Source organism: Helicoverpa armigera, chromosome 11 (genome assembly GCF_030705265.1).
Source record: "Helicoverpa armigera isolate CAAS_96S chromosome 11, ASM3070526v1, whole genome shotgun sequence".
Taxonomy (NCBI): domain Eukaryota; kingdom Metazoa; phylum Arthropoda; class Insecta; order Lepidoptera; family Noctuidae; genus Helicoverpa; species Helicoverpa armigera.
The window spans coordinates 10,790,319-10,818,002 of record NC_087130.1 but is presented as its reverse complement, the minus strand read 5'-3'; the positions used below and the strand labels follow the sequence as shown (position 1 = coordinate 10,818,002).

The 27,684-nt window shown below is 34.6% G+C and overlaps 1 protein-coding gene across 1 annotated transcript in view; it reads right to left on the bottom strand.

Moving 5' to 3' along the window:
- The window catches only part of LOC110380936 (uncharacterized), a 258,996-nt gene that overhangs the window by 184,764 nt on the left and 46,548 nt on the right, over positions 1-27,684 (bottom strand). The window contains exon 2 of the mRNA XM_064037034.1: positions 21,608-22,188. Within this exon, the coding sequence (XP_063893104.1) occupies positions 21,608-22,100 (493 nt within the window). The 5' untranslated portion in view covers positions 22,101-22,188. The remainder of the gene's footprint in view (positions 1-21,607; positions 22,189-27,684) is intronic.

The following is a 27,684-nucleotide window of genomic DNA, read 5'->3' as shown; positions in this document are numbered from 1 at the left end:
CAGATGATGATGATAATGATTCAGTACAAGCAAAAATTCTCATGCTTGCTATGCTTATAATCCTTACTAATATTAATAAATAACGAAAGTACCTCTGTCGCGCTTCCACACCATGACTACTTATACAATTAAAGTGAAAGGTACATACATAGTCTACATAATTTTTATTCGTGTGCGAGAAATAATAGTTCCCTCGAGATAGAGGTGAATTCACTAGTTTTATAAACTATATCGTATAGCCCTGTAACTTATTTACCAACACATCTGTCAACAATTCCTCAAAATAAACCGTAATACTTCAAGAAAAATTTAGATGACAGTCGTCGGAATGAAACAGTAAAGTGATTCCGCCATCCCCTGAATGCCTGCAGCCGGGTCACGAATCTGCATACAGTGATCCCGCTCAAAAACGGCTTTCAGCTCAAAAACGTTGTAATAGTCTAGAGATTTTTTATCCGTGTGCGAGAAGTAGGTAATTCCTTTGAGTCCAGAATGAATAGATAGTTCATTATACATTTTTCATATATAGCCCTGCAACTTCTACAAAAACACAACTTTCATAAAACCGTAATACTTCAAAAAAATCTAACATGACATTCGTCAGAATAAAACGGGTAAAGTGATTCCGCCATTCCCTGAATGCCGGCAGCCGGGTCACGCATCTGCATACAGTGATCCCGCTCAAAAAGGGCTTTCAGCTCAAAAATGTTGCAAATCTAAAACCCGTTATGTACTGGTATTTCGCTTTTCGGTGTGTTATATTTAATTTTTAGTGCAGAAGGGAGTGTATTAAATGTAATTTTCTGTGTAGAAAACTATTCTACTAATAAGTAAGTATTTTAATGTGAAAATTTTATTACTAAGCTTCGTAAATACTAATTAGGTCTTTCCTAAGTAAGACACAAACGTAGCTTGTCATCTGGATTTACTAATAATGCGTTATTTGAACACGTTTCGAAGATTACGAAAGAAAAACTTGGACAGAACATGGAGATTTGTGAAACATGAATTTCTTAAGAACCTGCATTAGTATTATTTAACGGAAAGTCGTGAATGCCAAAACTAAACACCATGTACATAAAACTTAGTAAATAAAAAGTGATTTTAAGTAAATAATGGCTGTTTGTAGTGCATATTTCAATACTTTTCAATGCATAAAGTGCAAGCATATTTTGACATTTTATATACCGAATTCCATTGCTCCTGTGACACAATTCTAAAATAGATCAGTCATCAAACATACAACTGAAGAGTCCTGAACAACTGAAACTTTTCTCGTTATTTCTGCGCAGAATTTAGGACAATTTATATTTAAAATCTAGAGACTACGTGATCATAATACGAACGGTCCACTTCGGAATTGTTCGTGAATAAAACCCGAAGAGAGTGCCAAGAATTTTCTAAAAATATTCAAGTTACAGCGGTGCAATTTCTTAAGTAAATTGACTTAATATTTTACAGTGTTTTTAGTGTTAGTCCTGTTGGGAGTTGCATCAAACTTCGTGTTATATTTAACAGCGTTTTCAAACTAGTGGATTTTCCGCTAGGTTTTCCAAGGTTTTTGAGCAAGGAAGCCAGTGTGAAATATAATATATTTTTGCCTTGAAAATCAGTCAGGCAAGTAAGCAAACAAACAAATCCTATTGAACATCCAAAAAGCAAATATTATAGGCGACATACATAAAACCCAATTCTTTTTTTTATACTTTTCATGGTTTTCTTTAAAATATGTTTGACCTATGTACATCTGAAATTATCACTTAACAATTTTAATTCGCTGAAAATAAAAGTATTTAATATGAATATTGGCAAGCGAATGAAATTCGCACACAAACGAATGTAATGTAAGTTATTTCGTTTAACTTAATAACCAAGCATCATTTTCACCTATTAAAAGTTCGTATTAGTTAAACACAAATACTTTTATCACGCTTACAAATCAACAACTAACCGATTCCCTATCTACTAACAAAGGCATTAAAATGTCATTACCGTGTGATCAGATTCGCAGGAACTCGATATTCATATAAGTGCAAAGAGGCTTATCGTAACAAAGAATCTTTTTACATGGTTTACACATACATAAGTTTTGTATTAAGTATATGTGATAACTAGATGTGTCACACGATTTTACCGGTATCTTGAAAGAATTACTTCACGCACCCAAATACAATGTTTGTACACAGCCTTTCTAAATGTTTTATCGAAATCGGTGTCATCTATTTGTGTAACCTATAGGTAACCATTTTAGACAAATATGCTTTTAACACTAAAATAACGTAACTAACTGGACGAGTAGTTCCTCAGGTTAGCCCGTATAAACAAACTATTCAACTTTACAATATTAATAGATAAAGATACAGATATTTTTATTAATATTTCAGCGTTATTAGATACTTTAAAAACCCACAAAAAATAATATCACTATCCCCTGACAATTCATGCTCAATAAATGAGTTATTTATTTTCTAACGATATAACTTTTTGGATGCTTTCGTGTTCACCTCTCAACTCAAATGTACCGTGGTAACTCCATCCTTTATTCATGAACTGGCTTTCCTATGGCGACTCTGTCGTTACGTGGTCGGTCAAATGATGAATTTATTCTGGTCTTTAGCTTTTTATAGGCGGTCAAAGTTGGCTTGAATTTAGTGATGATCATGAATAGTTAGCTAATTGATTATAGGGTCGTAAGTTATTGTATTTTTGGCAGTTTTATTACAGTTAAGGTGTGTATGATGGCTATAATACTTTCTTGTAAGTTTTGATGTATTCCCAGAATTGGGCATGTAAACGTGAATTTACTTTATTTCGTCTATATCTAAAACAAAAGTTTGCATCTATCTACTCTATTATTTAACAGCGTTTTCATTCAAAATATAGTTTTTAACATAGACGTTGGTTTAATATAACAAATTCTTTCCTACGCTATTGTCTTACTAAAAGCTACAACGAGGTAACCAAAAACCAACACAAGAAAACAAGGCAACTAAATAATACATTAGCACGAATCTTATTACCGTTGGAAAAAACCGCATTTTTCTCACGGAATTAAAAATGTAAAAGTTAAGTTTACCGCATGAGGTACAAATAAGACGGCGGAGTGCGGTTAACGGTCGTACCGTAATAAAAAGTACGGATTTCTGCGGCCTGCCTGTTTTATTGTCTAACCTGACGCGAAGCGGGGGAGTGGGGGAGTTCAAATGTTCGGACTTTGGAGGAGTTGGAGGTAAAACGCATGGGAGGACGTTGCACTTGCTTGAATGTTGTTTAGAGCCCTTTGTGCAGTGTGGTTACAGTGCGTTGTTGAGTGTTGCATGTAACTTTAGCAACTATTGTGTAAATAATAGTTTCTGTACATTATGTAAACTTATGAATTGTCTGATACTAATATTCTAATGTAAGAAAAAATAAGTAAACTTTCCGTTTCTGAACTGTTAACCTCTGCCTTTTCATGAGAGTGTAGACCTGTAATCGTTGATCAAATAAAATCACTTAAGTATTGGGAATGGTCATATGGCCTTTTAAAAGATGAACAGTCTTCCGAACAGTCATTCTTCATTATTAAATAATATGATATTGAAACCAAACTTCTTAAACCCAACAAACCCACCACATTAAACATGTCAAACTATAACACAGTCTTAAAGCTAAACTAAATTACTGAACACTACACTCGCAAGTCTTCAGCTAGACGTCAATAAGCTTAGTGCTATCTAGACAAAGTTGCTCAAGGAACTAGTTGCAAACGCGATTTCGCAACATGTAGGCTGCGCCAAACTGAGATCGCGAAGATAATGAGCCCAAGGCGTGGGTGGGGTAGCTAGAGGTTATGGAAAATTAACCACACATTGCAAGTTTGTGAATTGAGTTATAATTTTTGTTTGTATTTGATTGGAAGCGTAGTTTTTCAATTGTATGTACCGTCTAAAACTTACCTACTACCTATAGCTTTTTTTTGGAGACCTTTGTGTTTCAAGAACGCAGTGTTTCTTTGAAATTTGAAGTATTTGTAGGCTTAAGTGAGTTAAGTATTCTAAGCTTAAATATTTAAAAACAAGCCTAGAAATGATTCACTTTAGATAAATAAGTTTTGGTTTTAGTAACCTGAAAAATACCGTTGAGTTGTAGTATATTATTTTATTTATTTCATTTATTTGGCTCACCAACAATCGTTTACACGATACAAATATTAAACATCATAATACAATACTCCTGTAACAATTTCTTAAAGGTAAGCACAGCGTGCATTATACTACTTAAGTTAAAGTTAGTTTTATGTAAGAACAAGCTCGATTCAAATTATAAGGTACAGAACATGTAGTAGGTATGTAGCAAAATAAATTACGTAAGTCTTACTAGGTAATTGCCTATGAACAAAATATAATCACTCCAGCTCACACAAGAAAAAAATCACTCATAACGCTTCAATGCGCACTTAATTGAGTGTTTATGATCATACCGTTAATTCGAGTATAATTACCAGAGACCCAGAGACTCTCAGGTTAATGGTAGACTCTGGTTAATGATTCGGTAAATCAAGAACAGCCTTCCAGTGATTTAGAGAGAGCTCTGAACTGATTTGCGATCGGATTTGAAGAGCTTAACGTTTAAGTAATTAACGTCGAATTTTAGAAATTGTAGTCCGCACGTTTTAATGAATTTATTGGTTGGGGTTTGTGGGTATGTGAAAAAGGGTTAGTTGTTGGTTTTTATTTTAGAAATCTGTACTTCTATGCTAATGTAATAAAGAGGAGACATTTTCTTGCTTGCTTGTATCCAAAAGGTAGTTCCTACGGGACGCGCGTGAAACCCCGGGAAAACATCGGCTAGTCGTAAGCAAAGACACAGGTATTTTTAAAATATTTAATATGCTACAAACAAATCTCATATCTACCATCTAAGTAATACCATATATCACAGAAGATTTTTTATTTCACAAAAAAATAAGTAGGTGCTTTCAGCGTCTTTCAATAAAACGTATACCACAAAAATGGGTCCCAGTGACCTTCAAAACTGTCCCAAATGACAAACTACATAACAGAACAAAAGATAACACGAATTTGTAAGGGGACGTAAAAAATTCTATATTTTCGGCTCTCCGTCCTTCCCCTGTCAGTCAAGTTGAGATTTAACTTAATTCTTTTTATTTTCTTAGAGAAAAGACGTCTGGACCATATCTAAGGCTTCGAGGAAGAATGTTTTATTCCTCACAAGAATTGGAATTTATGAATTCACTTTTGTTTGGTTTATTATTTTTTGTTCTGTTGCACTTTTTGACGTAGTTTGATTGCGTATTTCTTTCTATTTAAAAAACTACCATCATACATATTAAGTACACTTTAATAACCCACGGCAAAGTGCTACTTTCACTTAAAAATAGAAAGAAAGAAACAATGGATGGATTGTGTGAAAGTTTGACATGGTTAGAAATAATGTTTCTTGTGAGATGACGTCTGATAGAAGGGTATGGAAAATAAGAAACGCTGCGACTTAAAATGGAATAAGAACAATAGAATCTATTTATTTTGCGTCAAGTTTCTTGTTCATTATATATTTCAGTTAATTGCGCTAGGCATACAATTCAATTACTAATGCAAACCTACAAGCACTCTGAGTGCTATCAGATGTTGAGATACATGTAGGCGTAAGTGTGACAATGTAGACATAAGATATTGTCTATAACACGAATCTATATTAATATTATTAGAATTAAGATGTTGTTTGTTAGGTTGACATTTGAACATCTTTGACAACATTTACGGGTAGAAGAATCAAAAGCAGTCGATGTTATAATTCCACGTCAGAAGCAGTTAGGCGGAAAACCTGCTGTTCACTTGATAAGAAGTCAGAAGCCAGAAAGTATGATAAGCATTATTACTGAAGAGTATCGGGTTGCCGGGGCAACTGAGTTCAGCCGTTCGCGAGGTCAGATAGGCAATTAGTACTTATTGTAGTACACTAGTTCTCGGTCGCTTATAATAGGCTAGTTTCCTAAAAAATAATAATTAGTCCGTCTTGTAGATTGTCCAAAATTAAGCGATACGTATTTTTTCTTTTTTAAATTGGATCAGAACTTGTTAAGATATAGCGTGTTAAAGTTGAGTGTGACGTCACAAGTTGCTACAATTTTCAGGACACTGTGACGTAAATGGCCCCCACTCCTAATTTTTGAAGTGTATTATCTTTGTCATTTTATGTTTAATTAAAAAAAGAAAAAATACGTATCCAATATTTTTTGATTATCTAAAAAGCGGACTAAATATTATTTCATTATTTCGACCCTGGACACTACCCTATTAGCCGACACCAAAATAGTAGAGAAAAGACTAGGTAGATGACATAACACTATAGCTGAAAATATAAACACAAACAAATACATATATACTTTCTGCAATAAAAAATAACATCTCCATAAAATCGAAATCGTATTTAACCCACATTTTATTTCATGCCAATAACTTTTATCTTTCAGTTTTAACCGCAAACATAACTCTTATTCACGCTCACTTATCTAAAGCGTTTATCGCGAACAATTTCATATATTTTACATTGGTAGGTAAAATCAACTGGAGTCGTTATCACGTAGGCTGTCATAGTTTAATGTTATTTAAATCGACTGTGATAATAGCAGATAAGTTTTATGTAATGAGTTGTACTATTTTTGTTGAAAAGATTTTGTAAATACCTACTGCATTTAAATTCATAGATGTCGATATGCAATAAGTTTTAGCGAGAACACAGAAAACAACGTAAATTAAACAATTTATTTGTAGCGATATAAAAATCATTAGGTATGGCAAATGCATCATCGTGAGTAGACTGGTATTTTTAGAGAAAAAAAAAATTCTATGTATTTTTAAAGACACTAGGCATATTTTTGAAACCTAGAATATAGCCTTATCTAGTAGCATTTAAAGGGTTCCCGTTCGGATTTTCCGCTCGCTATTTTTACGTGCGACACATTTCGAATGAACCTGTTGAAAAAAAATCGCTATTATGAAAACACTGTTAGAGCTTTATGAGCGTTTTGCCATAAAACAACATTTCAAAACCCGTATTCTTAAGAAATAAAATAAACACACATTATTTATTATACCCAAGCATCTATTATCAGTAAACATATGTACTTAAACACACTCCTTTAGGTACTCTTAATATGCAAGCTCCATTAACTATTAATGAATTGAAACAAAAGCCTAATTCGAAAAGCAATAAATATAAATGGAAAGAGATTCCATTACTGGTTAACAACTAGCTCCTCAGTTGAAACAATAAATTATCTTGACTCGAGATAAAACTGTACTAGAGTACCTACGTCACTCCTGGTTCCTACTGATCGGATATGTAGAAGAATTTAATTCGGTTTCCATTATCTTCCAGACTAGAGTTTTATTGTTCAATTCTTGATACGTTTTTCAAGATTTTACTACCTCTATAGTGAAGGTAGATTATGAGATTTTAAGATTGTCAGCTCAAGTATATTAAATAATAGCCAACGGTTTAACACATTTCCTGAGGTATCACTTAAATTACAGATAAAAAGTAGCCTAGATTATTCTGAAGTAAAAGCTACATTATTGACAAGTTTCATCAAAATCTGTTTAGCTCATTAGACTTGGAAAAGTAACAAACATACACACACAATTTTTTTTCATTATTGTAAAAGTATATGAAAGAGGAAAATTGACCCGTAGAATAAACATGTCCTACTTAAATTGCCACACGAAAAACATCCTGTCTATAATCTAAGATCCGTTAATTTAATAAAACAAACAAACCAACCATGAAAGCTCCATAAATTATAAGCTAAGTGCACACTCTAATTCTTCGTAAGAAAAACAAGCGAAGTTCAAGGGGCCCATAAGCCGAGGGGCCCATAAGTCAGCCCATAACCCGTAAATCATGCAAATAAACTTTCTCATTAAAAGTGCTAACAAACTACAGACTTTTTAGTCGGCCGACAATTTGATTGGCTCATAGATCAGTATGGAAATGAATGGTAGTACATAACAACGATCAGGTATTTGGGCCAGTATCAGACTGTTTAAAAACTTTGATTGAATTCACTATTTTGCAGTTTTTACAAAAAAGAATATTATAAAAGACGTATTTACACTAAAACTAAAATGCGTCAAAAAACTCTTCATCGCTGTCGACCGGGAACGTGCCCAAAATGCTGGCAGCATTGCCACGCGGGATGGCAATGCTTATCCTTTGTCCAAGGTAGTAGCCAGCCTTTTGGTAACGTGAAGCGTCAACCAGCCGCTAAGAAAGCGATTTTCATTTTTTTTAATGTTTGCCGACCATCGGTTCAACCGTTGGCCAACTTTTTAGTCTGCAGTTTGCGGGTCTAATACGGAGTTCTCATCGAACTCGATGAGCTCTTAACCCAATTGCTTTGAGAGTTAACTTTGCAGAAATAATATTTCATATAAAAAAGAGAGGTTCTGCTCATGGCGTATATTTTCCTCTTTTTAGCCTCTTATTGGAGTTGTCCGGCTAAGAGGTTTCATTTCCTGGATGCGAATGCTTGGTATAAAGTGTTTATTTTTATTTCTGTAGGTACTTGTTTATTTTATAGGATTATAAATATACGTAATTTTTCAAATAGGTTACTTTACTTGACCGACGTTGAGCAAAATAAATTGAGTAGGTAGGTATAGTATACCCTTTTCGGTGATATTAATTGAGACTGAGACTGATTGGGTTGAAGTTTATGAATATTAAAGATATCATGAGAATTCCTAAAAAACTGGCTAATTGAAATAATGGTTTTAGAATCCCTTTAAAATACATTTCAGGTATAACAAGCTTCGTTGTAAATATAGATTTAGTTTATTTTAAAACAAGAGCAAACTGTCAACTGAAATTTTCTCAATTTCCTAACTATTATCACCAAATAAATGATCAAGAAACAAACAAGACTGAGAATTGTTGTTTCTCGCTGAATCAGATTGCTCTGCCATCGATCTCCAAACTTTCCTCAACTTTAGCAAAGTTTTTTGATAACTAAATCTAATTATAACGATTTGTTGTCCAAGGGCCTTGTTTTCACACCGATTTTCTCTTTCGCTTTATACATTTTGACGTCGGAAAATCAATTTGAGAATGGAAAATTTCGGGTTCGACGCTTTGAAATAAAGTTATACGATAAAGTTTTTGTAAGTTACTACATTGAAGAAATTGATAAGGGATTGTCCTTGATTTTTGGAAGGCAAACCTGGGGCGGAAGTCAACAGGCTGAAGCTCTTTCAAGAAAATTTTAATGAAATGCTCGTACATACGATTTTGAAATATATAGATATATCACAGAAATGTATCCAATGACAACACTAGGTTCAAAAAATATGATTTATTTATTAACTAATTACCTATAAACCTATTGTTTAGTGATGTGATTCTATTTAATGTTCTAACATTTTGGTAAATGAACATTTCTGACTTCTGACTAATATATCACAAAACACAAGGTTATATCCACAAAAGAAAAGCTCCTGAAAACATTGTGATATTAATTTAATCCTTTTGACAAGACACTGTAAGCCAGCCCATCTTAACTTGACCTCCCAACACATTAAAGTCTTAAGGTCATAAGGGATCATGTAATATTGGTTGTTGTGTGGTAAGCAATTTTCCATTGTTGGCGTATGTTTGAATAGCAATGGACTTGAAACCGCTGTAATTATACTTTGATCGTTTTGAGATTTTGTCTGTCTGTTTTATATGCTGTGGTAGGAGTCAGGCTGTTTGATGTGAAAAGACGTAGGTTTGTATAAACAATTTTGGGTTGTTTTTTGTGTTGAAAATCATGTGAGTGTAGTTATCAAACTCCATCTTTGACTGCGAATTTCCGATAATTTCATTACGATATAAGTAAGCTTTGAAAACACATAAATTATTACAATATATAAAAATACAAACATCTGAATTGAGTACCTCTTTCTTCTTGGGAAGTCAAGTCAGTTAAAAATATATCAGGGACACCTTTTATCAAAAACATTGCATACACACGGCGATAATTTTGTTTGTCCTTCAAACCACTGCACAACTATAATTCTAACCAAGAAAATCAACTATGATTCAACCATAATGTAGATTGTAGCTGACTCATTTACGACCGCATCGCAATAAAAGAAAATCAAAACAAATGCTATTTTCAATAAAACAAAAGTCATTAAATCCATTAGGAACAACTTCGCGACATTGAAGCGAATGATTCTATAAACCATGGCGTGCTTGCTGCCTCGTGGTTATACAACATACAGAATTATAGAAAAAAGGTCTACTTCGTACAAATGTGTATTTAAAACAACGTGAGAATATACAGTTTATCCTTACTCTGGTTTAGTTGTTGTTTCCCACTCTGGTCAAATTGTTTTAGGTAGAACAAGGAAAGAATTATACGCGATTAATATAATTTTATTAAGAAATAACTCTTTTATGCTTCAAAATATTATTATGTCCTTGTTCTGGCTCTAGTTTTATGCTCGTTTGTTCTAAACGCACTCTAAATAAAATGCAAAGTTTTTAGACCGACATTTTACTTATATAAATTGTTCAACATAAAAGCAAGAGTGTTTTAAAACACACATATCTTTAAGTATATCAACAAATATTCAAGAACTGCTAACCCCTATTCAAGCATCTGCGATAAAAACCTTCTGTACCTACATTTACCGTAACAAATAACATTTTCTCAACATCACAATATGGTCGGCGACTTCCTCGAATCGTCACGCGATAGAAGCACGACATCGGCCGATTTCTAAATTATTTTGTATTAAAACTTACACGAGGAAAGATCCCATAGAACCGAGTCTCCAAGGTCGAACCTGACAAACTCTCAGCTGTCAGAAATAGTGAATTAAGTTGTTGTAAAAGCTTTCTATAATCATGCAAATATTAAAAGGCTGAGAAGTTTGTTTGCTTGAGCGTGCTAACCTCAGGGAGAGCAAGACCAATTTCAAAAATTATTTCAGTGTTAGATAGCCCATTTAGAAACCGCTGGTAGAAGCTAATTTTAATACAAAGAGTAAGAGCACACTACTGAGTCTACTGACTAAACAGTTGGCCCGAGATGGTAGGATATTTTTTTTTAAAGAAATTTGTGAATTTAAAGTTTTAAGTCGGTTTGATGCAGGTATCAGGTATTTGCCTGATCGTTGTTATGTGCGCAGTACCATTCATTGCCATACCGATTTATGAGCCCGAAAAAACTGTGAGCCGACTTAAAGTTTACAGTATGCGGGTACTCAAATAAGCCTTTTTTAAACAAAATTCACAGTCTCTTGTTTCTCAAAGAATGATATCAGGTGCCCGTCTAAGTTGGGTGCTAAACGATAAAGTTGAAAGCTCAAGTTGGGCTAAGTTACTGTTTTCCTAGACGATAAGCAGTGGCGTGTCAAGTTTATATAAAGTGCCGTTAAAAGTTAACTTGTGTGGTTTCTCTGAAGATCCGAACATGCCTCTTCGTCGCCTTAAGTTTGAGACACAAGAGGAAATAGTGGGAGGTAGAGAGACATTAGGAAACGATTGTAGTTCAAAAAGGGGATGTAAAATAGTGGTACGTTTTTTTATTTATATTTTTTTGTAACAAAGATTGATTAAGTTGTGCAAAATGATTAATAATACTGTTGTTTTAATGAGGATATTTTAAAATATGTTCTCAAAAACTTCACTTTACAGCTAGAGCTTTTATGGGGATGAATGTAATCAAAATATAAAAAAATAAAATATGCAAATAACGTTGGAATATCAGTGGCAACTATATTTCAATCTTTAATTAACAAAGAAAAACTTTCTACTCATTTCACTGTGCTAAAAACGGAAAAGGTAGTCAGACACTTAAGGAAGCGAGTAAAGTCAAAGAAAACCGCTAGTATTATATAAAGTAAAGTAAATAATACCCTCAAGTAATCCCCAAGCCACAGGCCGCATTTTCCCCAATTACCGTTCCAACATACGCAAAATATTGAATATTATACTGTTTTCATTTAATTTCAAACATCTTCAAGGAAAGATTCCTTACCATTAATATTATAATAATACCTTAAGGCTATTTTGTTTAAAATAATAATATTAGGTTCCTAATTACCGTGCTTTTCAAAGAGGATACTTTGTATCAATAGGTACCTGATTTCTTGAGTTGTAAATACGATATAGAAAGAAAAACAAAAGCGTAAAGATTAATTAGGTATGTGGTTTATTTATAAGCATTTAATTTTTCATTTTGAACATTTTCATCATAATAATAGTATAAATTAATAAGGATTTGGATGAAACTTGGCAGTAAAACAGCAACATCAAAACGACACGTAGCGTAGGCTACTATCTATACGAGTGCGAAAAGTAGTTCTCTCAGGAAGCGAGTACAATCGTTGAGTTCATTGGCGACCTACTTATAGGTAAAATCTAAAATCACGGAAATGTAAAATCTAGGAAACTACGAGCAACAAATTAGTATCTACATAACTCGAATTCGAATGCCAAAGATTTTTGGAAATTATAACAAGAAATGGAAATTCCATTACACGAATTTCTGGAATTCATTTGCATCATATAAAATTCTGCCCATAGACAAACCAATTTGCCTTTTAACCTACTGTGTTAGTAAATTAAATAACTTTATTCGATCATACAAAGTTGACACCCACATGAACGTGCCCAAAAAGTTAAATCAAATTATATTTATAAATGTGGCAACCCAAAGCTAATACAATTTAGTGTGGCAACCCCAGCATGGGTTGATAAAGAAGTATCTATTTAAACATTTTGCGGTAGGCTTATATTAATATTTTCTAGTCTGGTGGACTAAGGACAATATGTATGTGAAATTATATTATTATTTTATTCATTTAATTTGTTGGTATTTTGAATTCCAGATTTTACGCTCAGTCGCTTTTGATGGTTGAATCTATTAAAGTTTGAACGTCAAAAAGTTTTTATAAATTAAGGTGAATATAACAATTTAAGAAAAAAACTGTTTCAAGGATCATACATATATCACACTAGTGGGTCTCACGTTGCCAAAAAAATTTATTGTATAACCACACGATTTCCTTGAAAATAAACTGTTTTCCAAACCTGTGACTAGCTATCGGCCGACAGTTTAGTCTGCAGTGAATGTATTTATTTAGACCTTCTTTACATGGAGTTCATATCTTAAATTTTTTATCGAACAACTACAAACATTTTTATGACAAAAATAGACTCCAAAAATACCGATTTCTATTATATCCATTCGTTAAATTCAATTTCTTTGCCAATGGATCACTTTGTTTGACATTCCTTTGTAAGGACATAGAGTGACATCTCCCTTTCTTTGTATTCGCGGCAAAACTGTCTGTGGACCAAATAAGGAATGGCAAGGACAGTTCTACAAAATAAAGTGACCTACAATTGATATAAAGGGTTGGGTTATAATAGTGATAGACTTGAATTTTGATAGGAATTTTTTGATGATTTTAATAATTTTATTAAGAACAATAAAAGCTGCATATTACTTATATAAAAAGAAGTACGCAAGTTTGCAACTTTATTTCAGAATATATAAGTCTAAAACAAACAAACCCTTTATGCTAGCTTTATGAAGTTAGTATAGATAACCTATTATTAAACTCAGATAAATAAATGATAAATTTTATTTAATGCAAATAGATTGAACACTTTTAAACGTATTTTCATTGAAATCTTGATCTTAAAGATCTCGGTTCTTACCAGTCACACTAAAAACAAACGATGTTCTACGTGTACTGCACTAATAATATTGTATGAAATAAATTGATTTCACGCAAAACAAATTACATAGAAAATATTATTCTGCACAGAATAATAAAATCTAATAAGTATTCTTGGAATGAATTTAGTAATTTTCTGAACAATTTAGCCTAACGAGTCATGTCAAATACATAATGAATAGTTGGCAAGTTCTATTTCATAAAATCAAAATAATAATTTGGTTTCTATAGATAGAGAATTTCGCGCAAGTTGAGTAGAATCATCTTTATTAGAAACCGCTCGATTCGGGAGTGAATGAGTATTGCCAGCTTTGAGGACCTGTTGTGCATGGCACAAGAAAGGAAAACAATTACCAGCAGAAAGCCACCACAAAAAAAGAAAAGCGAATGATCATTGCAGATCAACCTGTCATATTATGTCAAGGAACAACGAAATAATTCCCTTCATCAGTTTTCATTAAATAAATAGCTCAAATTAAATAATAACGTCCAAATTCCCAAAACACAAATTTTGTCACCCCTATCTTTGTTCGTTTAGTCGAAATACACCCTTAAAAACTGCTCCCTACAATGAAAAAAAAACCGTTCATAACAATGCAAGTCACAAACAAGACAACTTAAAATCTCGCTCTCAATAACCGAATATTCACCCTCTTTTATCCAAGATCGTCAAAAAATTCCCAAAGAAAACACGAAGGTTGAAAACTCGATTATTATTGAAAGCGTCTGAATTCGATTCGGGTATACAAAGGAATCAATCGACGCCATTGTTATAAGCTCGGTCTATCGAGCCTACTGGACACGGAGGAGAGACAGATAACGGAGATGCCATACGGTAGGTCGCCATAGGAAGGTTTTTTTTTTATTTTTTTTATTTAAACATACACACTATCATTACAGCTTTACCAATACGATAGTGGTGTCCACAGGTATCTATACAATAGCTATACATACAAGGTAGGTTCTTGTGGGTAGGCCAAGTAACGAACGGTAGTGAGCAGTTAGGGAAGCCGGGGTTCAAAGTGCCGGGGGTAGGTTGTTCCGATCCAAATAACTCCATGACGAAAAGAGATAGCAATAAGTGTGAAGTGCGTCGCGAAACGTCAAATCATCCCGCTATTGCGTCAGCCATTTTAGTGACGCTGTGTCGGCGTGTGAGAGTGGTAATGGATTAGTGACCAAAAACATCACGTAAGTAAATTTTTTCGTCTTTAAACTTTTTGGTCTATTTCAATAAATTTTCAAGCTATTCGTTTGTTACTTGCTAGTATCAGTTGGACAAACTATGGTGATTATCTTTTTAATATAATTGTAAGCTTTTTATAACCTATTTCATTATAATTCTAGGTTAGATTGAAAACGGGATTTGGGGTTCAAAGTTCCTTTGTCGAGGGGCTAGTTGTTCCGCGGAACAACGTGCTCCCTAATGAAATACGTAAATATTAAAATTAAATCTTTGTTTTAGGATGAGAAACTATAAACGAAAAACCGAACGGGGCAAGGTTTTAATTGAGCTTTTGCAGCGGAAGAATTTTCTAATTTTGTTAATCAAACGTTTTGTCAAAGTTGATAAATGTTAGAGATGGTTACTAATCTTAAGCTGTTTTTTAATATTTGTTATTATTTTTACTATATATAATAGGTACTTAAAATTGTATGCCGTGATGTTGATTTTTCAAAAACTTTAAAATTTTGTGCTATCATAAGTAAGAAACATTAAAATTTTGTACTTTTATAAATAAAACTTTCATAAATATTCAGTTAGATTTGCCTAATTTTGTATACATACCTTTTCAACTAATCTTATATTATTAATGATTGGATTAGACAAGCGGAACAACTTACCTCAGCTGAGGAACAACCAGCCCCTTCGTGGGGCTAGTTGTTCCTTGTCGACTTGCTACAGAAAAATGATACTGCGCTAAAATATATTATTATTTCAATGAATTGAACTATATAATTTGAAACTAGGATACATTCTGCATCTATTTATGCAGGATTCATAGATTTTAGATCTATTTATTACGTTCATATTGCTTCCTACTCCTAAATCGGAACGTCGAACCCCGCCCTCCCCTACTAGAATTAACGAGACGTTCGGGGTCCTTTGTCAAATCAAAACCAATCCGTGAAAGATTGGTCCTGATTGATTTGTGATTTTATTTTGAAAACGAAAGGCGGTCTCTAGTAACGTACTTCTTTCCCTGAACACCCGAATTACTTTCTTAGGAGATTTTACGTTATGGCACCTCCTCTAGTCATTTTATTCTCCAGGCTACTGGATCATTGTGCCTACAACACAATATGATGAATTAGGGTTCATTTGTAAGAGTAATGATTCGTACCTGGGGTAATGACGGAATAGGGGAATCGGGATTTATTCTTGTCAAGGTTAGCGACGGGAATTTATTAGGATTTTTATATTGTCTGTTACTCGTGGCTGGTATAAAACATAGACTTTTTGTATAGTACTATTATCCACGTGTAATATTCTTATGAGAAAATATCAAAATACTGACATCGAAAGGTGTTTTCAAGAAAACTGCCCTATCAAGAGGAGAACCAGTAGATCACACTAACGAAATTCGTTGTGCATATAAGTATGTAGTTATTTTTTACGCGCGGCTCATATAGAGCGGCAAAAACTCAGTAATTTCATACCAGTAATTTGCCAATTATTTGTCGTAGCACAGTATATAAGCCCAGTGGAAAATCCGCTAGTATAAAAGTACTCTATTACGTCACAGGATCAAAAATATGACACGTGCCACATAAAACGATTTGTCATCCGCAAGGAATTACAGATATGACATATCAGACTATTTGTTATAATAGTAGCATCCTCGTCGTAATCTGTTTAGGCGCACCCTTTCCGAGGTGTCGGCTAATTTTAGATCAGTGGGTCCCTCGCAAGCCCCTCCAATGTGTTGCGACATATTATGTTTATAATTTGTAAGCTCAGGTGGTTATTATAAATGTGAGAGTTAATCTTGTAACTTAATAAATGGTAGTTGAATTGGTAGATGTTATTTCGCGATTTTGTTTAATGAGCAGTAAATTCGAGTTCTGAGTATTTCGTAGTACTTATTGGTTATCTGCGGTTCCAGTCCTTCCCAATTCTTAAAGGAACTACTCAAACATCCTGCACATATATAACTTGCTGCATGTATATTAAAAGTTTTTATGTCTTTCTCTGATGTCTGAGCTGTGACTGTGAAGTTTCATCAAAGTCCTTTCAGCAATTCTTGTGACAGAGTAAAAAACATCTAGACCCTTTCTTTCATCAGTTATAAAATCAAAATCCTTTTAGTAATTTTGTAGTTACGAGAAACAAACATTCACAAACGCATCATTTTATACAAGCAAACTGTCTCGTTTATAATATTCATATGATGTGTCATGCGTAATGTAACATTAAACCTTAAGCATTTATCTACCTAAAGATAAACACATGAACCTCATACATGCCCCATTGTAAAGGGATAACACCGTAACAGCCATAGCATAAGGACAAAAGGTACGACATTATGATAAATAGCCCATGCTTTTGCATGCATGCCATGGAGAACAAAATGACAAGCAGAGATGTCATAACGGAAAATCTCCTAAGAAGGTAGCATCGTCAAAATGGGGGCGTTCGTGGGACAAGGAGCTTTACGAGCTCCGTCCTCAAAGTCAAAGTCAGCACGCCTTCTTTGAAACTGTACTCAAAAACACAATAGAAGATATTTAAAAACCGAGTTCTTTAAGTGAGCCACCTTTATGGTGTTGTTACAAAAAAATTACAGAAGTCCGCTTTTTTTAAACCAAACAATTACTAATCAATCAAGACTAATCATTTCCAGATGTCTCGAGGAACCCGAACGCCTCGTTAGTACGAATGAACGTTATTTGACCTACAAGAAGGCGTTTGACCTACCTGCCTGATGGTATCTCTGCTCTTACTTCCTCTGTGATGCATACCTACATATAAATGTCATGACATGTTAAATATGCCAGTTATGCTTTGTTGAACATTTTTGGACTTGTTTGTGATTATTTGATTAACATTTCATGGTGTGGTTTACTTACGGTGTTGAAAGTTTTATTTGAAGGATCAAAAAGTGGTCAGTTTTATATGTTTCCTATAACCAGTGGTTTTAGCCCACGTCCAAAGTATTCTTAGTTACTCTTTGTTACGCCAGCTTTTCCAGTTAAATTCATTCACTTGTCAGAATACGAGCAGCCGAAAGATGAAAAAACCTTTTGGTATGTCTACCGTATGTAATCCATCCTATGCGTGATATTACAAACAGACACTGCAATTTCATAAATATAAGATGGGTTGATTTTAAATAGATACATATCATTTAAAATATTAACTAGTTATGAGCACATGGTTCTACTATACTATTGAATTCCAGTTCCTCCATTATAATCTCTGACACAAGGATTTACTCTGACAGAATATTTATTATTACTGCTGTGATTCATGAAATTTAACCCTCTGAATATATTAATAAGGCTCAAATTAGCTTGCTTTGTGCACGTCTGATATTTAATGCACGCCGGCTCTAATTGTTTGTTCCTTTGTATGATATGAAATAGATTAATGAATTATAATAATACTGCTTGTTCGCCGCAGTTCCACCCACGTCCTGAGGAAACTCTTTCCCGCAGTTGGATAAAAAGTAGCCTATGTTCTTTATAAGGCTCTATACTAGGCATCTGTGTGCCAATTACCAAACAATAAAAAATTGGTTCAGTAGTTTTTGCTTGAAAGCGCGAAAACTGACCCAGAACACCAACCTTTCTACGCTAACCTTGTACATAAGTAGAAAAAATTGTAATTAAAAAGCACCTCAACGTAACAAAGTTTGTTTAACTTTGAAAATTTAATCATAAAGCGTTTATACAGGGGGATGTCAAACAAGTCACAACATGTCTGCCGTAATAGCGGGCTCGGATTTTAAATTAACGATTAACTGTCTAAACCGAGTTAATTTTAACAGCCTTTTTCTGTTGCCTAGTGAACAAAGAGTTACTTATTACAGTCCTGAAATTGAGGGGCTGCGGGATTGTTCGAAAGTGTTACCGCGGTCCTGGTACATTGAGGGCTTAAAGAAAGAACATGATGGGTTTTAGTCAGTAAGAATCTGACTCTCCCTCACGCTGCTAGCCCAGTGGGAGGGGGATTTCATTTGATGATTTACTATAGAAAAACTGGTGTATATGTAAATTGGTGCTCAATCTATCTCTGTGTGAAAGGCCTGTGCTCAGCAGTGGGACTATAAAAAGGCTGATAATGATGATGATGAATTGGATAAAGTTTAATCAAGAAAAATCATTTAGTTAGTATGTTTTTATTTTGGCTGAAAACGCAAATATCGTTCCCAATTGTACATTCAAAATAAAAGAAGTACCTAATAACATTTAGCTTTTATTGTCCCACTGCAAAAACAGACGCATTTATTAAAAACTTAAGCATAATATTGTAGCAAATTACACTTTTAATGAAAAATAATATTTCAATTTAAACATCAATTCACAATATAGCTTTTCAATAAAACGGACTCATAATAAAAACGAACTTAACTTCTTAAAATGAAAAACCGAATTTATTCAAAATATACACGTTATTCTACTTTATGAAAATTAAAACGCGTGGGTTTAAACCTGAGGGAAAAATAATTTTCCATAACATTCGAATTGTACTGAAAACTGAACTTTTACTGAATTTATGCCAAAGCTATCTAGGGCCATATAAAAATGTTTCGTATTTTTTAAAATTGCATGTACCGCACACTAAAGAGTCGGCCGACAATTGGCCCGATAGATAAAAAAAAAACATTAACTGCCTATAATTTAAAAAATCGTAAATTCAATTTCAAGTTTTAAGTCGGTCTGATACCTGCCAAATACCTGATCGTTTTTGTGTGCGTACTACCATTCATTTCCATCCTGATTTGTGAGCCCAAACAAACTGTCGGCCAACTAAAAGTTTGCAGTGTGGAGAGCTCTTAGAGGTACTTGTATTACAGAGTATCTCGCTTTGCAAAGCTCCTCGCATATGAATATTGGCTACGAACGTAAATATATATTGCTGGGAAGCTTTTATGCATGTTTTCAGACTGTTATTGTAAATAGATTTTTGTATAAACCGAGTGCCGTCCGCAATTTTGTGCGCATAGAAAAGTATTTTGAATATTGAAAGTCATGAGTTTTCAAACCGCTTTCTTTGCACGAAAAGCAGAAATTGTCACATAAAGAGAATGTTCGATGAAAAGTCGTTGTTACCCCTATATTTGACTTTCTTGCTTAGTCTTTTCATTGTAGGATATCACGGTTTGACTTAAAAATATTTTCCAATACACACAAAAATTGCATCGGTTGGCCTGACTTGGCATCGAACACGCATAGTCCTATTTAAGACTTTAATTACGTTTCATAAAACTATAACTTAAGGTATGTATAGTTACTCAAGCATTATTCTAATACTACATAATCCAATTATAAAACGTCTGGACCTTAAAAGGGGCCTTGACCTTTGTTTCGGCTTTTCTTCTCAAATGTAATCGGATGGAAAACTCCCGGCTCAGCTCGCTTTAAATACACGTTCTTTATATATTCAATTTCAGAATACCTAAATATTACGCTTAGACGTGCCATTAATCATTGTCTTGTTTTTGCAAGTCATAGGTACCTACTGTTATTGTTTTTAAGCGAAACTAAATAATTTGCTTACTGTTCTGAAAAGTCGAGCAACCATCAATCTACCATTCGCTTGCATTTCGCGTTGAATCAATCAAAACTGTATGCACGAATCCGCAACGTCGCAAAGACTTTTTGATAGTTCCATACAAACATCAAACGATCGCTGACGCTGTACCTGACCAAATGAAATTCCATTCTGATAAGATATTATTGGAAATACGTTTGCAACACTGTTCTCACAAACAAGCGTGATAATATGATTACAACAATGACGTCACAAAGGCAATATCTCCAAGACACCGTCTCACCGCTCCGTCTAATGAATCGCCGCACAAACTCGCAATGTCTGACACAAATGTCGTTTGTGTCTACAACGAGAAGCAATCAGTTTCTCGAGTGTTGACTACCCGGTCCCATACCCTCCCTAGAGTCCTATTCTGTCTAAATGCTATTCTAGAAGCTTCGCCGAAATATATTCTGGCTATTTGTCGGGAATACAATGCGGCTTTTCTATAATAGATGCTAATAAAGATGAATAGGTATGATTGTAGAAACGTTTCAAATTGGACTCAATAATTCTTGGAATTATAATCAGAATCCATTGATACGACTGAAATAATCGCATGAAAACTTGAAAAAAATAAAAATAAGATGGCTATATTACTGAATATCAATATCTCAACCGACGACGCTCCTCTCTGTGAATATTTAATGACTTGTCTGTTCAGACCGAACAAGCGGGCTCGTATATACAACGAATCATAATTCTAAAACATCAATAGATTATGTTCTTTACATAATCATACATAAATAATTCAATTCTAATTTACATAGATTATGTATTCGTTGAATTTCACGTCTTTGGGTTAGTCCCAGATGGACGTAATATTGTTGAGATCTCGAGATGGAAATTCAAAGCTGAATCTAGCTTCATGTTATACAGAGAATTGAATTGCATTCAATATTTTGCAACAGGCTATTCCCACGGTCTTATAGATACTCTTAGATGGTACGATGTGAACGTGCTCACTAGAAAATGGCTTAAGAACGATCTTATTTTGAAAATAATTTTATCACGACGCTATCTCTAGCCAGCGTTTATAGATTCTGCTTTTATTTTCTCGTCTGTGCTACTTATATTCTAGCTTATATGCTAAAAATATCAGAAGACTTACCATCGTAAACCACTCCCCGCACCAGCTGGTCAGCTTCGAACACGGGATGGCTAAGCGTCAGGTTAACGTCACTATCTGCGTCACTGAGCGTGACGATATCGTCACTGTCACTCGGGATCCTCGCGAAGGCACATGCATCACTGATATCCACCGTACTTTCACTCACTACCTCACTCACAGTTGTCACTTCTATAACTTCCTCACTAGTCGTTGTTTCATCGTAAACCTCAGGAATCTCTATAGCTTTATCATCAGATGCGACTTCTTTGTCATCCAGTTGAGGTGGTCCCGGCGATCTGCCCGGGGCAGGATCACCATTCGGCAAACTCAGTGTCGAGCTATAAGGCAACAAAGCTAAGATGACTATCGTCATCAGAAAATTTACTGTGATTCTGTTCATTTTGAATTTGGTCGGGTTTTTCATGTTGCTCTTCACCGTCTGACATTGCATCGGCTTTCGGTATTTTGACATCAGAAGGTGGCTTGATGTCATTCTTATGTGGAGTCGATTCTGTGTCTCGACTCTCGTGGGGGAAGTAAGTTTGGTTCTATCTCGTTCATGGTTTTCGTTTGCGGTTTATCTGAAAAAGAAAAAAATACCATTAGCTTATATTCAACCATACAGCTATAATTTGGTACCAATAATACCGATTTTCAAGTGTTTATTTTGATTTAAGTACTTTTGAACATTCTTGCCCGCAAAAGCTGTCACTACCGAATTACTTATTACAAATCCCTGGTCGCATTTAATAATCTCAAAATGGACTTTCAATCACAGCTAAGTACAATTCAATTCTATGTCATCATTACTTAAAGTCGCAAGAAGATCAGAATTTTGCCCAGCACCATTTGAATAGCTAAATTGATTACCACTCCACAATATACGTATACCTTGATCAGATTCATTAATAATTCATCTCAAAGCCGTCTTTAATCTTCGTATTTTCGAATAACAATAGCTGTAATCAATATTGTTTCCACAAACATGTTTTTAAGGTTCTCCGAAAAAATATTTTCTAAGGAGACTAATAGATTGGCTACTCTTGGCGTGCTTTATGCCAGGCCGGGACGCCCTACAAACCTATTTATCAGTTATGATAAAGGCTGAAGGACAATGAAACCTATTGAGTGGATAAAAGCAAAATATTTTTCCTTGACTTTGATTAGGGTATTCAGTTTCAAAGTTACCCTTTGTGTTTGTTAAAAATGTTATTTTCGAGTTCGCATTTTGTTTTTGATAATGTTGCTGTTACGGTTATTATGAAGAGTGGTGCTTTCTATTGATTTTTATTTCGACGAGATTGGTTGGGTTTCTTTCTTCTCTAGTTGGCCCCATAAAGTTTTATTCTATTTGACAAAGATCTTTCACAAATATTGTTTTTAATATTGCTTCGGTTCTAAATTAAAGTAGAAATAGATTCTGATGAAATAAATGACCCTGATTCGTTTTCTCAAATAAATGACCTTGACTCAAAATCGTTTTCACTTATAAGACCACTGTTATAGGAACACTGGTCTAATGTTTTGTTAAATGGCATATAATAGCTTCACTGTTAAGTTAGGATTCAAGCGATTAAATGATCGTACATGACTTTAACGACGGCTATTTATCTTCTAGCACTAAGCTATAGTAAAGATATATGGAGATATAAAATTACCCATCAACATTAGGCTAAAATTGGGTATGATTACTGAAATGGACTGACATTAAGGGAAACTCAGTACACATTACAATAATCGTTTTGTATTTGTGTAATTTTTTGGATAAAGTATATTACTTAAGTATCAAAAAGTTTGTATACAAAAAATTAAATTATTTCTTTCTTTTTTTATAAATTTATAATTAAAAAATATTATTGCATAGCTAGCACTACACGGAAGCTTTACTTTCGTTACGGTCAAGAGTATTCATGAACCGCTTATTTAATACCAGCCATGATCCCATACACGTTCATACTAAGGCGGATCACACACGAGCATACTACAAACTATGGGACCAGCGACCAATATGTAAAATACATCAGCAATCACTAATTAAGCGCGGTTCTGCGCGACACCCTTAGTTGGAAAACCCGCTAGTGTAAAAAGGCTGTTAGCCACTGTGAAAAAACTTTTATGAATAAACAAAATAATCGTTACGCCTACAAAAATAAGCCTTAAGTGTCTAAACACACTATGCCGAGAATACGCGACGGAAGTTCGGCATGATTACGCCTGCAATGCTATTTGAATTACTGGCGACACATTATTCCGAAATTACGTTGCGTTATAGCGTACAGCCGAACTTCAGTCGGGCGTAAGTTCAGCGGAAATTCGGCGGCAACGTATTCTGTAGAACACACATTATACGCGACCGAAGTCGAACACAGAATATACACACAAAATTGCGCAACTGAACTTCTGCCACGTAAGTTCGGCACTTATGGTGTGTCATATCAGGCGATTACGTTGGAACGTAAAATCAGCCGCGTAACTTCGGTCGCGTACGTTCGGCATAGTGTGTTTAGACACTAAGGCATCGTTCAGACCAAACGTATTGTCGGCCGCTGACTGTGAGCGCGCGTTACGCAGTTTATTGCTTTTCCATATATATTGAAATTGTCGTTCACACCGAACCGACTATACGCTGTTACGTCGTCTGTTGTAGCTGACTCTCAGTGGCCGATTATTTTACTACGCGACTATGCACGGCGGACGCGGATTGGCTACGCGGACGCAGTTGCCGAATAGCGCCGCTCCGCCGCGTACGCACCGCCGCGCCTCGGTACAGCACGTCGATAATTAGTGTCCCTTTTATATAAACTTAAACATATTAAAGATAGTAACTCATCGAATGTTTTACTGTCATACGAAAATATTTCATGAACTTATTTGGATAAAGTCTATATTCAAAATATAAAGTATGAAATTGACCAAGAAAACATCTCTTCAAGGGATGTACCCACAATCTCTTTTTTTTATTATTTTCGTCTTCCTCTAGAGCTTCGCAAATGGCAACTATCTGAATGCGCATCATTTAATTGAAATATCAGTAAAACATCTGATTTGAAAAAAATAAATTACGCTAGTTTTATCGTTTATAAAATACTACGAGCAACTTCAAATACTGAGCCCTTTTATGTGTAGAATAGTCAGCCGCTCAGCGTACGCATCTAGTGTGAACCTACAAGAGCCTATTCTTTTGTTCACACATGTAGCGCATCGTACGCTATAGCCTATTGTCGGCTTGGTGAGTACGCGTACTGCAGATTGAGTCGACGTTCACACTGGGGCAGACAGTGAGTATACTCACAGTCAGCGGCGGACAATACGTTTGGTGTGAACAATCCCTAAAAGAGTGTCAAGGCGTTCGAGCGTTCCGGAACAATTTCCATATCGCGTGGTAGTGTGTGTTCCACCTAAGGCCTGACTCCACGGACGAATGGATTTTTAGATGGAAATACAGATTATGACGTCACAGAGGATATTGTGTTTATTTTTATTCAGCAATGTTGATCCGAGGCTATTGAAAAATGGATTAGCTTACCCTGCTTTGAGAGATTTTGTTACATAAAAGGGGTTTTATGTGGTTATGGCAATAGTTGGTAGTTATCCTTTATAGAATATTATATTAGGAACTGTTGAAAAATAGGCTAGAAGTTTCTTCGGAATAACGAGAAACATAACTCGAGTTTCAAAATAAATCGAGGCGCTTTGAAGAAACCGGCCAAGTGCGAGTCGGACTCGTGCACGAAGGGTTCCGTAAATTACAGTTAAATCAACCTATCTCAAAAACTATAAGAGATACTTTGATCAAACCAAAAATCGTTGAAAGAGTTAATTAGCATGCATCACCTCTATTTTTTTTAGAATTTTATACCCCGTAGTTATAAAAATAGAGGGGGGGGGACATACTTTTTACGACTTTGAGAGCTGATATCTCAAAAACCGTTCACTTTAAGAAAAATGTTTTTTAGAAAACTTTATATCATTTTAAAAGACCTTTCCATTGATACCCCACACGGGTATGTACATCGAAAAAAAAAATTTCATCCCTCAGTTACATGTATGGGGGGCCCCACCCCCAATTCTTTTTTTTACTATTTAGTGTCATATTTTTGTAGCGGTTCATAGAACACATATTCCCATCAAATTTCATCACTGTAGTACTTATAGTTTCCGAGTAAATCGGCTGTGACAGACGGACAGACGGACAGACGGACAGACGGACAGACGGACAGACGGACATGACGAAACTATAAGGGTTCCGTTTTTGCCATTTTGGCTACGGAACCCTAAAAAAGTGCCTATTTATAATGAATTTGGTCCTTACAATTATTTCCTATATCGAGATTTCCGAATGTTAGTATATCAGTATCTACATTTGACCAATGATGATCCTTAAATATTAATGAATCATTTAACATATTTTTAGACCACATTCTAACTTCATATTCAAATTGGCATTATCGTTGACACATCCCACAAACCAACCCCCCTGCTGGGACTGACACTTCCCAGGTCCCTTCAAACGACCTCTATTCATCCTTTAGAGCTAAGTTACACGTTATAATGCAACTAAGTAACAACAAACTACAAACTTTTAGTCGGTCGATGGTTGGTTTAGGCAAATACTAAATCAGTATGAAGATGAATGGAAGTACACACATAACAACGATGAAGTATTTGACCGGTATCGGACCGGCTGTCATTGAACATCCTTGGCAGTCGTTGGCAGTCAGAAGCCAGTAAGTCTGACACCAATCTAACCAATGGGGTATTGGGCTGCCACGGTAACTGAGTTCAAGATGATCACACAACTTTGATTGAAAACAGGATTTTACGAAATTATTTTCTTCAACCACCGGGGCAACACTCGGCCGACTTACAGTTGGCAATGAGCGCGTGTCAAGTTGTACTCTAAGTGTAAAGTTGTACACTTAAGTAATTATAGCTGGGCGCCATGATAGCCGGGGTAATAGAAACAAAACATTCGCTCTTGTTATATTAGGCCTCGTATGTTAATATTAACTTAAGTAATAGATTATTTGGGCATGTGTGACCAGTTTTATAGTGCCCTTTCTAAGTATATTTCTTGTGTCCAATAAAACATATTTTGTGTATAATAATAATATAATACACTTTGCATAGCCCTTTCCCAACTATGTTGGGGCTAGCTTCCACTTTGACTGGTTGCAACTTAGTACCAGCATTTTACATATAACGATGGCTAATCTAGTTGTAAAAGGCTTGTAATTGCAGTTCTCCCTTGAATAATACTTATTAAAAATAACTTTAAATATAGGTATTTTTCTTGTTTTATGAGTTGTAGGTATGTAATGTTGTCCGCAACTCGAATTAATACTAGAAGTAATAACGTAGTATGACTTGGTTTGTGTATCTTTACAAAATACCGTACATTGCCTGTTAACCAACCAATCAGTAATATTACCACTAGTATAGGATATTATGCACCATACCTAGTACTGTTTTAATATCTAGCAATTAGTGGCCTGTACAATGGCCACTGGCAGTAGATAATGAAGCATAATAACCTACTGTTGACAGTAATAATAGACTGATAGCCTATCTATCAAATTACCTGTCTGTGGTCACGTATTCTATGCTATACATAGATCTGTAATACATTATCATTTTGCATCAGAATAATATGTGAGTGGAAATTAAAACTTCATTTTTTTAAAGAATAAGTATGTTTATATTATACCTATAAGAAATGAAATAAAATTAAAATAAATGATTGAGCAATAGTGACTTTTCCATTTTTTACAACATTTTCGATACATAATGCTGAAGTTCCTAACACATACTCATATTTATATTAAACGATAATATAGAGTTATAATAAATTATTACACTCTAAATATAATTGTGTACCATACTTAAATTACAGTCACGACTAATAACCATTACTTAAATAAACTTATAACACGAAAACAAAAGCACGTCTTAGAAAATATCCACGAAAGAGAATTTCCACTAAAAACTTTTCAGACGATCGAAGATAACAGATAAGAAACGGTTACTTAAGCCCTCAGTATAAACCATAATAAAGAAGGAAGTTTACTAAACTTTTC